This window comes from Marmota marmota, unplaced genomic scaffold, assembly GCF_001458135.2.
Source record: "Marmota marmota marmota unplaced genomic scaffold, marMar, whole genome shotgun sequence".
Taxonomy (NCBI): Eukaryota; Metazoa; Chordata; class Mammalia; order Rodentia; family Sciuridae; genus Marmota; species Marmota marmota.
Window position 1 is genome coordinate 4,502,942 of NW_026000206.1, and position 15,628 is coordinate 4,518,569.

General features: G+C 35.6%; 1 protein-coding gene across 5 annotated transcripts in view; it reads right to left on the minus strand.

Annotated features, from left to right (window-relative positions):
- Positions 1 to 15,628, minus strand: part of Ate1 (arginyltransferase 1) — a 148,416-nt gene that overhangs the window by 82,042 nt on the left and 50,746 nt on the right. For all 5 annotated transcript variants that reach the window (XM_048791316.1, XM_015498342.2, XM_015498343.2 and 2 more), the window contains one exon: positions 9,378 to 9,559. In XM_048791316.1, coding sequence (XP_048647273.1) covers positions 9,378 to 9,559 — 182 coding nt within the window. The remainder of the gene's footprint in view (positions 1 to 9,377; positions 9,560 to 15,628) is intronic.

Here is a 15,628-nt window from a genome sequence, read left to right on the forward strand (position 1 = left end):
TTTTTTTTTTTTTTTTTTTTTTTTTTTATTTTGGTATCTCCGAGACCCATTGACCACCTTTTCATTTAACTTCACTTCGTCAGCAGGTGCCCAAACAAAAAGTTATCGTGGGTTAGGGGTGAGACTGTGGCTTGAACCCAGTAGGAGCTCTAAACTGAGACTGCCTGACAGCAGGCCCTTTGAAATTGGTACTCTAGAACCACACGGGACACACCAGCTGCAGTCTGGCACAACTTCATCTGTCCAGTTTCATGCACCAGGAGTCAAGTTGGAACTTTTGGAGCCACATCTGTGAGCCATATCTATGGTGCTGGCAGGTAGGGCAAGGCACATACTGCTGGCCCCTGGGCCACACAAAGCCTCACTCCTGGCAGGGAAAGATGAGGCAGCAGGGCTGCAGATGCTCAGGGAGGTTCCTTCCTAAGAACTTGAAGGCATCCAGAAGCACCACAGAACATCAGAGTCACAGAGATTCACATGAGATGGGCAGGTGGAGAGGCACTAGGCAGCTTTTGAAGCAGAAGGTTGAGTTACACAGGTGAAGAAGTAAACACTCAGCACTCTAACCCAGCCTGCAGACAGCAGTATGGTCGCTAGCTCCAAGCCCAGAGACACTCACAGGTCATGCGGTCAAGACTTGGGCATCTACCATGCCCCTGACACCTGGTGTAATCCAAAGATGGAAGGCCCAATAAGAAATTCCTTTATCTCAAATACCTCAGAAAGGATTAATTTTAGACTCTTCAATGTTTACTTTTTTCATTTTACTGGAATTATCTTCTGGTAATAGGTAGATCCCCCCATTATTTGACACTAAATACTGTAATCAAATTTTATGTATTTTTTTCTTTAGTGTTGTAATGTGTTAACTGGAATCCTTTTCTCTATTTTTATTTTCACTTTTATACTCTCTCCCTCTCTTTTTTCTCTCCTAGGTTTTTCTTATTCAACTGCCCTTACCTCTCCCTTCCCTGTGTTTATTTTTTTTTTTTTTAATTTTTGGTATTGGGGATTGAACAGTAAGCTGATGCTTCCCCTCAAACCCATCCCACTAAGATGTAATTCAATTCAAAGTGAAGAAAGGTATATTGTTTCCAGTTGTGTTATTAAAAGTACTATATGTGTCTNTCTTCCTCTTTTCTACATCCTTTATCTCTCTTTTTACTCACACCAATTTTCTTTTCTCTCATCCCCCCCCCCCTTTTTTAAGTGATGGCATGCCACTTTTGAGGCTAAATCTTTTTTTATTATTATTATTTTTATTTTTTAAGTTATAGTTGGACACAATACCTTTATTTTTTTAATTTATTTTTATGTGGTGCTGAGGATGGAACTCAGTGCCTCGCACGTGCTACGAGAGTACTTGAGTGCTGAGCCCCAGCCCCAATCCTCTGCCATTCATTTTAATATGGTAAATTGTTATCTGAATTTAGCTGTTCTTTGTCTTTCTCTTTTCTACACTCTTTCCCTCTCTTTTTTTCTCTCCCTAATTTTCCTTTTTTTGCCTCTTCCCTCCTCCACTTACTATTGTTTTTCCTTTTCTACATCTTTTCTTTTGTCTTTTACCCTCATGTCCTTTTTAGCTTAATACCACCTTTCTTTCTTTAAAACTACCTTTCCAGGGGCTGGGGCTGTAGTTCAGTGATAGAGCGTTTACCTAGCATATGTGAGACACTGGGTTCAATGCCCAGAACCACATAAAAACAAATTAAATAAAACTAACTTTCCAGGCTAATATAAGGTGTTAAATTCTTTCCATTTCTGGACTAGCGGGTTGTAGGGAAATTTTTAAATTTAAGTTTTTATGCTTGTTAGAATATGGTTTGCTCTCAAGAAGCAACAGGTACAGGACTGATGATACAGCACCATGAACAGGCTGAGTGGGTGCTTTCACACAGAGATGTACCCCTGGCACAGAAGACAAAGTATAACAGAAAGCACTTCACTAAACAGACCCTCGCATAACAGTGGAATAGATCCACTCTAGAAGATGGACCAATCTCAGTACAGAAACAGAGAAAAAATAATTCAAAAAGTTGGCTACTAGAATTATCAATTAGTTTTTAAAATCTAAAAAATAAACTAAGGGATAAAAATAAAGGATATGAAAGAGCATTTCAATAAAGAGATATTCTTAAAAAATAGTGCAAAAAATTCTATATTCAGATGGCAAAAGACAAAAAGTAACAAGAAACTGTGATCACAATATTCAAGAATTCTGGGACAACATTAAGAAAGTTAACTTAAGGCTTATAGGTATTAAAGGAGAGAAACAGGCTAATGACACTGACAATAGAAAATCTTCCAAACCTGGGAAATGAGATGAACATTCAGATGTTGGAGGCATTTAAAACCTCAAATAAACAAAACCAAAAAATAGTCTGAGACACATTATAGTTAAAATGAAAAAAAAAAAAAAAAAACAAGAACAAAGAAAGAATTTTTAAAGCTGCAAGAGAGAAACTCCAAACCAATCAGAAAAACAGCAGGTTTTTCACAGAAATCCTAAAGGCCAGGAGGACTTGTATTTCAAGTCCTCAGAGAAAATAACAGCCAAGCTAGACTGCCACATCAGCATCAAAGGAGAAATTTTAAATCAGAATCAAAGGAGAAATTTTAAAATTCCAAGATAAGCATAAACTAAAAAAATTCTTGACTTCTACAGAACACTGCAGAGAATATTTAAAGAAATTCTATACACACACGAAGATAAAAACAACCAAGAGAGATCAAGAGAAATAAATCTCAGGGCTGGGGATGTGGCTCAAGCCGTAGCGTGCTCGCCTGGCATGTGTGCGGCCCGGGTTCGATCCTCAGCACCACATACAAAGATGTTGTGTCTGCCGAAAACTAAAAAATAGATATTAAAAAATTCTCTTTCTCTCTCTCTCAAAAGAAAAAAAAAAAAAAGAAGCCACATTGGGGGCTGGGGCTCAGCGGTAGAGTGCTCGCCTAGGAAGTTCCAGGCCCTGGGTTCGATCCTCGGCACCACATAAATAAATAAAATAAAGATATTGTGTTCAATTACAACTAAAAAAATAATTTAAAAAAAAAAGAGGAATAAATCTCATTAGAAGAAGAAATAGGCAAATGAGAATTAGGATCAAATCAAACATTAAGACAAAATGTCAGGAAATAATACATACCTCTCTATAAAAACAATGTAAATACTCTCAAATCTTCAATTCATAGGCATAGACTGACAGACTGAATTAAAAAACAAGATATAATTGCATGTTGCCTGCAAAACACACCTCACAGGCAAAGACATCCAGACTGAAAGTAAAAGGATGGAAAATTATATACAATTACAAATGGGAATCCAAAGGCAAGCAAAATTAGAAGGGACAAAAAAGGTCACCGCTACATATTGGTAAGGGGAACAATTCAACAAGATAGAACAGTGGTAAATATTTATGCCCCAAACATACACTACTCAACATAAATGCTCAGATATGCCCCAATATAATAATTGTGGGTGATTTCAATACACCTATCTCAAAACTGAAATCAACAAAGTTACTACAGAGTTAAAACAAGATATAGATCAAATGAACTTAACACATTTACAAAATATTTCACTCAACAACAGTTGAATATACTTTCTTTTCAGCTACTCACAGTTTTCTAACAGATCAAATTTTAAGCAACAAAGCAATTCTTAGCAAATACAAAGAAGCTGAAATAATTTCTTGCATCTAATCCAAACATAATCTTATGAAATTATAAATCAACAGCAAGAAAAACTACAGAAACTCTATATAAATACATGGAGATTGAATAATATACTTTTGAATGATGAGCAGATCATCAAATAATCAGAGGAAAAATTTAAAAATTCTTAGACTCAAACAAGAATAGAAACACAACATATTAGAAACTATGAGATACCACAAAGTCCCCAGAGGAAAGTATATAGCTATGAGTGCCTACATTTGAAAAATCAGAAAAATCTCAAATAAATAACCTAACGATACATCTCAAGATCTTAGTAAAACAATAACAAGTCAATCTCTACACCATAGAAAGAAATTATAAAGACCAGAGTTGAAATTAATGAAAACCATAATTAAAAAAACTACAAAGATTCAACACAAAATTCATTTTTTGAAAAGATAAACAAGATTGATAAACCCTTAACCAAAAGAGAGTGAGAAAACCCAAATAAATAAAAATAGAGACAAGAAAAGGGATTTACAACAGACATCAGTGGTACAACAGTTGAAATCCACAGTATCATTAGGGATTATTTTGAAATTCTAGAAAAAAAAGGACAAATTTCTAGACCTACCAAAACTGAACCCAGAGGACACAGGAAACCTAAAAAGACCAATAAAAAGCAATGAGATTGAAGCAGTAATAAAAACTCTTTCAATAAAGAATAACTTAGGACCAGATGAATTCACAATTGAATTGTACAAGTTCTTTAAAGAAGAACTAACATCAGGGCGCCTTATTCTACAAAACCAGAATGACCTATACCAAACCAGATGAAAACAAATCAAGAAAATATCCTTGATGAACGTAAGTACAAAAATCCTTAACAAAATGTGTTTTAGTTAGCTTTCTCACCACTGTGACTAAAAGATTTGACTAGAACTATTGTAGAGAAGGAAAAGTTTATTTGGAGGCATATGATTTGAACAGTCTCAGTCCATAGACAGCCAGCTCCATTCCTTGGGAACATCATGGTGGAAGAGTATGGTGAAGGGAAGCAGCTCACATGGTGATCAGGAAGCATAGACTCCACTTGCCAGACACAAAATATATACCTCAAACCTATGCCCCCCAATGACCATCTCCTCCAGCCACACCCTGTCACTTCAGTTACCACTCAATTAATCCCTATCATGGCATTAATTCACTGATTGGGTTAAAACTCTCACAACCCAATCATGTCTCCTCTGAACCTTCTTGCATTGTCTCACAGGTAAGCTTCTGGGGGACACCTCACATCCAAACCATATCAACTTATAAAGCAAATTCAACAACACATCAAAAATATCATACATCATGATCAAGGTGGTTTCATCCCACGGATGCAAGGATTTTTCAATATTCACAAATTGATAAATGTAAAACACCCCATAAGTAGAACTGAGGTAAGAAACCACATGATGATCTCAATAGATGGAGAAAAAGCCTTGGACAAAAATTAACACCTCTTCATGAAAAAAGCCCTTAAAAAAACTAAGGACTTTTATCTAAACATAATATAGGCTAAATACAACCAACCTGAAGCCAATATCATATTGAATGGGGAAAAACTGAAAGCATTTCCTCTTAAGTCAGGAGCAAGACAAGAATGTCTATTCAATATAGTACTTGAAATTTTAGCCAAAGCAATTAAGCAAAAGAAAGAAATAAAAGGAAGAAAGAAGAAATAAAAGAACAGGAAGAAATTAAATGATCCCTATTTGTAGATGACATGATAACCTGCAAAAGACCATAAAGGCTCTAGATCTGATAAGGACATTCAGCAAAGTGGTAGGATACACAATCAACATACAAAAATCAATGGTTTTTCTATACACAAATAATGAATCCAATGAGAAAGAAAAAAAGAAAACAAATCCATTCCAGCCTCATATCTATCTCTATCTCTCTCTCTTTCTCTCTCTCTCTCTCTACACACACACAGGAATAAATTTAAACAAAGAAGTGAAAGACTTCTATGGGGAAATCTACAGAATACTGAATAAAGAAATAGAAGACACTAAAAGATGGAAAGAACTCTTATGTTCAAAAGTAGGAAGAATTAATAGCATCATTAATCTCTAGGATATATAAGAACTCAAAAAACTTAACAACAAAAAAACAAATAACCCAATCAATAAATGGGCCAAGGAACTGAACAGACACTTCACAGAAGAAGAAATACAATTGATCAACAAATATATGAAAAGTGTTCAACATCTCTAGCAACTAAAAAAAAAAATGCAAATCAAAACAATTCTAAGATTTCATCTCACTCCTGTCAGAATGGCAATCATCAAGAATACAGGCAACAATAAATGTTGGCGAGGATGTGGAGAAAAAGGTACACTCATACATTGCTGGTGGGACTGCAAACTGGTGCAACCACTATGGAAGGCAGTATGAAGATTCCTCAGAAAATTGGGAATGGAACACCATTTGACCCCAGCTATCCCACTCCTTGGTTTATACCCAAAGGACTTAAAATCAGCATACTATAGAAATGCAGCCATATCAATGTTTATAGCAGCTCAATTCACAATAGCAGGACTATGGAACCAACCTAGGTGTCCCTCAATAGATGAATGGATAAAGAAAATGTGGTATACATACTCAATAGAATATTACTCAGCTTTAAAGAAGAATGAAATTATGGCATTTGACAATAAATGATTAGAGTTGAAGAATATCATGCTAAGTGAAATAAGCCAATCCCACAAAACCAAAGGTCAATTGTTTTCTCTACTATGTGGATGCTAATTCACAATAAGGCGGGGGGCACTAGGAAAGAATAGCATTACCTCAGATTAGGTAGAGGGAAGTGATGGGAAGGGAGGAGAGGAGATGTGGGGATAGCAAAGACAGTAGAATGAAACAGACATTATTACTGTATGTGTATATGTGACCACATGACCATGATTCTACAACATGTACACTCAAAAAAATGAGAAATTGGGCTGGGATGTAGCTCAGCGGCAAAGTGTCTGCCTTGCATTCGCAAAGCCCTGGGTTCGACCCCCAGTTCCAAAAAAGACCAAAAAAAGAACCCCACCAAAAAAAGAATAAGATTTTTAAAAAATGAGAAATTATATCCCCTCTATGTATGATATACCAAAGTACATAAATGCATGCTACTGTCATGCATAACTAGTTTCAAAAATTTTAAAAATTTTTAAAAAGATAACTGAAATGTAAGATTAAATAACAAACACTATTGACCCTTGGAAAAAATGGCCATGTTAACCAAAAGTGATTCAGAGGTTAAATGTGATCCCCATCAAAATACCAATGATAGTCTTCACAGAACAAGGAGAGGGGGGAGTCATAAAACTCATCTGAAAGAATAAAAGACCCAGAATAGCCAAGATATTTCTAACCAAAAAGAGCAATCCTGGAAGAATCACAATACTCAATTTTAAATTATATTACAGAGTTATAGTAACAAAAAAAGAATGATACTGGCATAAAAAAGACACACAGAACCATGAAACAAAACTGAAGACAGAGACAAACCTACAGATATAGTCATCTGATTTTTGACAAATGTACCAAAAAACATACATTGGAGAAAAGACAATCTCTTTAACAAACAGTGTTGGGAAAACTGGATATCCATATGTAATCGAAAAAACCTAGATTGCTATCTCTCACCCTGCTCAAAAGTCAACTCAAAATGGATCAAAGACCTATGAATAAAACCAGAAACTTTGAAACTGTTACAGAAAAACTTAAGGGAAATGCTTCAACAACAACAACAACAAAAAATTCAAATAAGGGAATTACTGACCAAACAAACACTTCTCAAAGTAAGTACAAATGTTCAACTGTTTAGCCATCAGGAAAATGCAAATCAAAACTACACTGAGGCTTCATCTTACTCCAGTCAGAATGGCAATCATGAAAAATACAAATAACAATAAACGCTGGTGAGGGAGCAGGGAAAAGGACCCCTGATACACTGTTGGTGGAAATACACAGTAGAATAGCCAGTTTGGAAGTCAGCATGGAGGTCTCTCAAAAAACTAAATATGGAACTACCGCATGATTCAGCTGTATCACTCCTTGGTATCCATCCAGAAGAACTCAAAACAGCATACTCTAGAGGTAATGTGCATTCTCACATTTAATAGAAGCACAATTCATAATAGCTAAGTTCCAGTCTAGGAATCTGTCAACAGATGAATGAGCTAAAAAATGTGGCACTAGTTTGGATGCAAGGTGTCTCCTAAAAGCTCACGTGTGAGACAATGCAAGAAGTTTCAGGCATATATACACAATGCAGTTTTATTCAACCATAAAGACGAGCAAAATTATATCATTTGCAGAAAAAAAGGATGGAACTGGAAAGCATTTTGTTAAGCAAAGTAAGTCAGACTCAGAAAGTCAAGAGTCCTATTGTTTTCTCTCATGGAAGAAAAAAAAAGAAGGGTAAAGAAAAGAAAAAGAAAAAAAAATGATCTCACGAAAACACAAGGTAGACCAATAGGGCAGAGGAAGAAGGTCAGGGAAAGGGAAGGGGGGAAGGAAAGGGGAGGTCCTGGGGAGTAAAACTGATCCAATTATGGTATGTGCATGTATAAATATATCACAATGAAAACCCACCATTCTGTATAATTAATATGCATCAATAAGAAATGTTTTAAATCAAATTGATGATTTAGATAAAAACATCAACTCTTCTATTTGTATAATTCAGAAAAAAGTACACATACACAAAATAATCTAGCAGTACATTTTACCATGATGTAAAAATATGACCATCAACATAAAGAATGGGAAATAAAAAGAGAAAATTACAGGAGAAAAATAGACTCAAGTACTCCCACACCAAAAAAAAAAAAAATTCCCCTATTTTCCTCTCCTGCTCTACACATATACATACAGGAAAGCAAGAATAAAAATAGGAACAAATATTCTCATAAAGATCTTAATCTCCTTACCACTGGAAATGCTCGTGCTGCATTACATGTTTGCAGCATGGACATCATAGGGAAATCATCCTCAGATGAGGATGAGAGATTCGGTCAGCCAGGAATTCCTGGTTCCTGTTCCATATACTCAGTCAAGGTGCCCCATAATGACATTTCAGTCACCCAAGGACTACATACGTGACAGTGGTCCCAAAAGATTACACCACCTAGTGACACTGCAGCCATCTTAGTTTGTGTTAAGTACCCTTTATCAAGTTCCTACAGAGTTCCTAACAAGGCACTTCTCAGAACATGTCCCTGGCCTTAAGCAAGTGACTCTGTAACTAGATTTCTTTAAGCAGAATCATACTGTTTTAATCCATTTACACATTAATGACTTTTAATTAACAGTGAATATATATGATAGTGATGATAAGGGTATAAATAAATATATATATATATATATATAAACTTATCTAAGATAGATAAGTGGTTCTGCTGGAGGTGCCTAAGTAAATTCAACAAAAGCATCACTGAATACACTAGTTTCTTATACACTTCAGAGTGCATGGAACATTAAAAAGCTAGATAGTGACCATCAAACAATGGCATCAGTTCTAACAGTGATACTTTTAATCCCAAAATAGACTAAGAGGCTAACCACACCAACAAATTATTATACTGTCAAGTAAGATTTCTACTGTTATATAATAAAATCTAATGTGATGAGTAATCACTTGAAGTTCTATGTAATGCAAAAAGCAACCTTACCTTAAAGCAGAGTAGACACCCAGTGACAGAAATGAATAATCAGGATCATAATACAAATACACAGATGAAACACAGTATGGAAGGATGTCAATCACCCCCACAGCAATGATCTTCCCATCAAGCCAGTACTGCTGGTGAAAGGAGCCATAACCACACTCTGGTCCATTAGGGGGATACTCTGCCTATGAAAAATAGATACACAAACATGAAGTTTGCCATTTTTCCTTATATTTAAAAAAATCTCATAATTAATCTAGCAGACTTGTATTTTACTAAGTTAAATAAGTCCTAAAATGTCCCTCTTTGTTGCCTTCACCTTCCCCAGTTACACACTATGTTAAATAGCAAACCTTTTAACTTGTAGAAAACTGATGGAACAAAAGAATGAAAAGTAAAATCAAGAAAAGGTGAGATGGAGAGTACGGTTAGCAAGGATGGGGTTGCAGCTGGCCAGGGGAAATAACTTGAAAAGCTCTATAGCACAAGGCTGGGGACATGGCTCAATGGTGTACGCCTGCCTAGCATGCCCGAGGACCTGGTTCAACCCATAGTACCACGAGAGAAAAAAGTGCTACAGCACAGCAGGTTAACTACGGCTGACAATAATTAAACAAGTATTTCAAAACAGCTAGTAGAGAGGATTTTACATAATTCTACATCATCTCAACAAAGAAATGTAATGTCTAAGGTGATATGGCAGATATGCCAATTATCCTAATTAGATCATTATACATTATGTACCTTGTTTTCAAACATTACATGGTATCTCATAAATGTGTATAATTACAATGTGTCAATTAAAATGCATTCAAAAAAAATTAAAAGACACTAAGAAATCAACTTAAGTTTTCCTCAACTTACTTGTTTTATATTTGACAGTGAGACATACACAGGTTAAGTGAATTACTATGAAACTATATTCTTTTGTTCCACATGTAGGTTGAATGGAAATTATGTGTGGGAGACAAACAACATAGAGGGCTGGGTGAGAACAGGAGAAGCGCTCCCATTAGGCCAACCAGGCCGGTTCTCTGATAACCACACCACTGAGAAGCCACATGACCCCATTACTTGTTCCAGGTAAGAGTTCCTGTGTACAAAGAGCTATGGGTACTTCTTGTTAGCTAAAGGTGAAAAAGGTTTCCTCATAATTATCATAATGCAACTATAACCACAAAGAAGAAATGCTGAAATTTCAGAGTGTGTATGTGTGTGTGTGTGTGTGTGTGTGTGTGTGTGTGTATATATATATATATATATATATACACACACACACATATATAAATATATATTTTTTTTGTAAATTCAGCTAATAGGCATTTCACATTATAAAATAACACGATTTTAAATATAACTATTGACATAAAAATCATAAAATAAAATTTATGAAGCAACATTAAAGTCTTTATAATAGAGTTTGTAAATATTAGAAATTAACAAGTGAACAAATACAAATGTCTGGTATATCATTTTCATATATTTAAAACCACAAAAAATGTACATTGGCAAAGGCGGGGGAGGAATAGAGAAAAATAAAAAGAGCAGGTTTGCTAATACCCAAACTAGGGAAAAGAAAAGAATATAATTCAATATTTCTTGTAAACAAATATCAGCAAATTCAATCCAACAATGTACAGAAAGAATTATATGTTATGAACAAGAGTAATTTATTCTAGGTATTTGAGGCTGGTTAGAATAAGAAAAGCAATCATTAAAAGAGAGGGAGGAAGGAAAGTAATCAATGTAATCCATCCTATCCATGAGGCTAAAACAAGAAAAATAGTATAATCATATCAACTGAAGCAGGAAATATGTTTAACAAAAATCTAACAGCTATTCATAACTAAAAACTCATACAAATGGGGAACTTGTTCAACTTGATATCAAATATACACAAAAAACCCTACAGCTAGTATCATACTTAATAAGAAACTAGATGCTTTCCCCTACTTAAGATCATGAACTAGGCAGGAAAATCCTCTCCCCCAACTCTTATTCAACATCAGACTTGAAATCCTAGCTAGTACCATGAGACAAGAAAAGAAAATAAAAGTATTCAAAATGGGAAGAGGAAAAAAAAATCTGTTTATAGATGGCATAACTGTCTATGTAAAAAAAATCCCAAAGAACTAAAAGAAAAACTAGAATATTCGTTATTAGCAATCATTAAAAAGTAACAGAATATGAGCCTAATTGCTGATATATACATAATTTCCTATATATCAGCAATGTCTAGGATTGAAATTAAAAACACGAATCATTAATTAAACCATGAAAAAAAATCCAGGTTTAAATCTAACAAAACATGTACAGAATCTATATGAAGAAAACAATAAAACTCTTACAGAAGGAATCAAAGAAGACCTAAGTAAAAGGAAAAACATTTGTTCATCGATTGGAAGACTCAACATTGTCAAGATGTCAGTTCTTCTCAAGTTGATCTATACAGAGTGCAATCCCTATCAAAATCAGAGCAAGCTGTTTAAGGGATACTGACAAACTCATTTCTAAAGTTTATAGAGAGAGACAAAAGACCCAGAATAGCCAACCCAATACTGAAGAACAAAGCTGAAGGGCTGATGCTAGCCCATATCAGGGCTCAACCACAAAGCTATAATAATCAAGACAGCATGGTAGTCCTGACAAAGTATGAGATAAATAGATCAACAGAACATAACACATCTACAGAAATACAGTGAAGCGATCTTTGACCAAGGAGTAAACATAATTCAATAGAGAAAGGATAGTCTTTACAACAATGGTGCTTTAACAACTGGACATCCATATGCAAAACAAAAAAAAAAAATCTAGACAACTTACACCTTTCACAAAAATTAACTTAAGCTGGGCATGGTGGTCTCACGCCAGTAATCCCAGTGGCTCGAGAGGCTGAGGCAGGAGATCGCAAATTCAAAGCCAACCTCAGCAATTTAGCAAGACATTCAGCAATTCAGAGAGATCCTGTCTCTAAATGACATACAGTGGTCGAGTGCCAACCCCCAAGTTCAATTCCTGGTATCCAAAATCATCATCATCATCATCATCATCATCATCATCATCATCTCCTCAAAATGGATTGCAGACCTAAATGTAAATTTCAAATCTGTAAAATTTTCTGTATGACATATCTAGAAGATATAATCTCAGCAACTGTGGGTTTGAGAACATTTTTAGATACAATACCAAAAGCACAATCCATCAAAGTAAAAAGCTAGTAAGTTGCACTTTATAAAAATTTATGAAAAAAATGTTGAATAAAAAGAATAAAAAGTAAAGCCACAGAGTGAAAGAAAATACTACAGAAGATTTGTCTGATAAAGGATTAGTACTCTCAAAATACACAAATTTTGGGGCTGGGGATGTGGCTCAAGCGGTAGCGTGCTCGCTTGGCATGCGTGCGGCCCGGGTTCGATCCTCAGCACCACATACAAAGATGTTGTGTCCGCCGAGAACTAAAAAATAAATATTAAAAAATTCTCTCTCTCTCTCTCTCTCTCTCTCTCTCTTTAAAAAAAAAATACACAAATTTTTTTTAATTCAACAATAAAAACAAAACCCTTTTTTAAAATGAGCAAAGATATGAACAACACTTAACTGAAAAAAAATGTACAGATGGCAAGTAAGCATATGAAAAGATGTTCAGCATCATTTGTCATTAGGGAATTCCAAATTAAAATAATAATGATGAGTGCTATACAACTATTAGAATGGCTGAAATCCAAAAACAGTGCCAAATGCTGATAAAGACCAAGAGCAACAGAATCCTCATGTAAAGTGGTATGGCACTTTTCAAATTTCTTATAAAACTAAACTACCCTTTACCATACAAAACAGCAACCACACTCCTAGATGTTATTCTAGTTTGAAAACTTGTGTCATACAAAAACCCAAATCCTTGAAAGTGAATGTTTATAACTGTTTTACTCACAGCTGTTCAAAACTGGAAACAACCAAGATAACCTTCAATAGGTGAATGGAAAACAAACTGTGGTCCATCCATACAATGGAACAGTATTCAGCAATAAGAAGAAGGAAGCTCTCAAGGCAGACACATGCACACACACAATGAAGAAGCTTCAGATGCATATTGCTAGGTGAAAGACGTGAGTCTGAAAGGTTACAACATGCACAAATTCACCTGGAATCCATAAAAGGAAAAAGCAGAGACCAGTAAAAAGATCAGTGTTTCCAGAGTTTGGGAGTACTAGGGAAGGATGACTAGATCAAGCAGGCCTTTTAAGTGGTAAAATGATTCTATATATATGATACTGTAGCAGTAAAGAAGTCACATTATGTATTTATCAAAACCACAGAACTTTGCAACACAAAGAATAAATCTAAATGTATGCAAATTTCTAAAAAAATTACTTGGGAGACTGGAGAACCATGAAGGCACACAGGCTGTGGTGAGAGAATCTAGCTAGATTACACAAGTGTGAAACAATCTCACTGAAAGGTGCTACAGGAACAAAGGCAAACGAACAGCATCTAAGGTGGCGCTCCATCTGAGAAGGCTGCTTCCAGTGAGGGTCTAGACTGACAGTCTGACACTGCTATATGAGCATCTGGAACTGAACAATTAAGTATATGGATGGTGGCTGGTAGGAGGCAGGTTTCTCACTGTTACAGTGGGAATTTATAGATAAATAAGGGCTTGAAGGTTTAAAATCAATTTTAGCTTAATATAAACACAAATGGTAATACCTGGAAATTTATATGATAAATATGTGTATATACACAAGTTAATACACACATTTTTTTTTCCTGTCATCTGAGAGGGCTAAAGGAAACAGCATCCCACTAGCAACAGTACACCTAAGGCCCAGATGTTCATCCATAATTCCATTCTGCAATCAAAGGAATGAGGGCTACTGGGAGAAATGGCTGGTTCTCAGACTGGAAGAAATATTCAAGATGAGCTTGGAGCATCTTATAGTGTCAAGAAGGTAAGGATGTACTCAAAAAACAAAAACAAAACTCAAACCCACACTGATGGAGACATATCAAAGAAACACAGGAGTCAACTGAAAGAGCACCCCAAGTCCAAAGTTGGAATAATTTCAGCAACAAAATAACACAGTATTGGATTTATAATGCTAAATCTTTGAGTCCATACTATTACATATGATTAAAAAATAATGGAGGAGACAAATTCCCATGCAGAAGAATTCTGAATAGGTTACCTAGATACCTTGCCCTAAAGAGAGAGGGTGTAACCCCTCCCTCATTAAGTGTGGAATGTACACAACTCCTTCCAAACAGTACAGTGTGGAAGGAGGAATAAGGAGAAGTATAGAGGTGAACAAGGTCAACTAGTAAGACAGTGATTTGCTGACGTGCTAGCAGTATTGGCAATCAGTCATTGTTGTTGTTAAGATGCTGTTTGGGCAATAACTTTCAAGAGCTTCCATCAATTATAATAACAAATTATGTCAGTTTCTACTTCTTTTTTCCAGTGGGCTTTAAAGACATTAGTCTATTGACTAGAAGCAACACACTTTAGGGGTATTGAAATGGAAAAGTACCGTGAGATTGTTATGCTCAAATTCGGGACCCCCAAAAGACCACCAGAGACCCAAGATCGATGTAAGCAGCAAAGAGGTGTTTATTGCGAGCTAGCTCGGTCCTCCGCGCACACACAGCAACTGGTGATGCTGAGAGGCCAACAAATTATGTCAGAACCTAGTTTTAGTATTCACTGTCAAATACATATTATCTTTTAAAGGTTATTCCTATTTTCCTAGCAGCAGACACAATTAGAAGGGTAGAGCAGGTAAACAAACAGAAGCCCTAACCTAAAGAAAATAAGAAAGGCCACTGCCCTGTTATAACTGAACACCCAACTGACAGTGTGCTCTGGAGTGCTGGTGGTCCTGAAGCCCATGACCCGCCGCCTAGATGAGCACTCCAGCCATGTGGTGAGAGACCAAAGAGTGCAGATGCTACTGGATTTCATGACAACTCTCTTTTAAATGTAAGCCCTGAGGCTTATAGGAATGGAAACAGAGAAAAGCTGTCAGTTCATCAAAAACTCTCTAAGTCAAAGCTAATTAGGTGACTTTGAAATTAATCTAAATACTTCTAAGATTTCAGTTTAGTGCTTCACTCCAGGATTCATTAAATGTAAAGTGTGTGCTCAGTCATCCATTCATTCATTCAAAATGTCCTTATAAAGTATACAAGGATGAGCTCAATGAGCAAATTCTCAATAAACAATATATACTATTAATCCTAAATAAAAATCAGCTCAG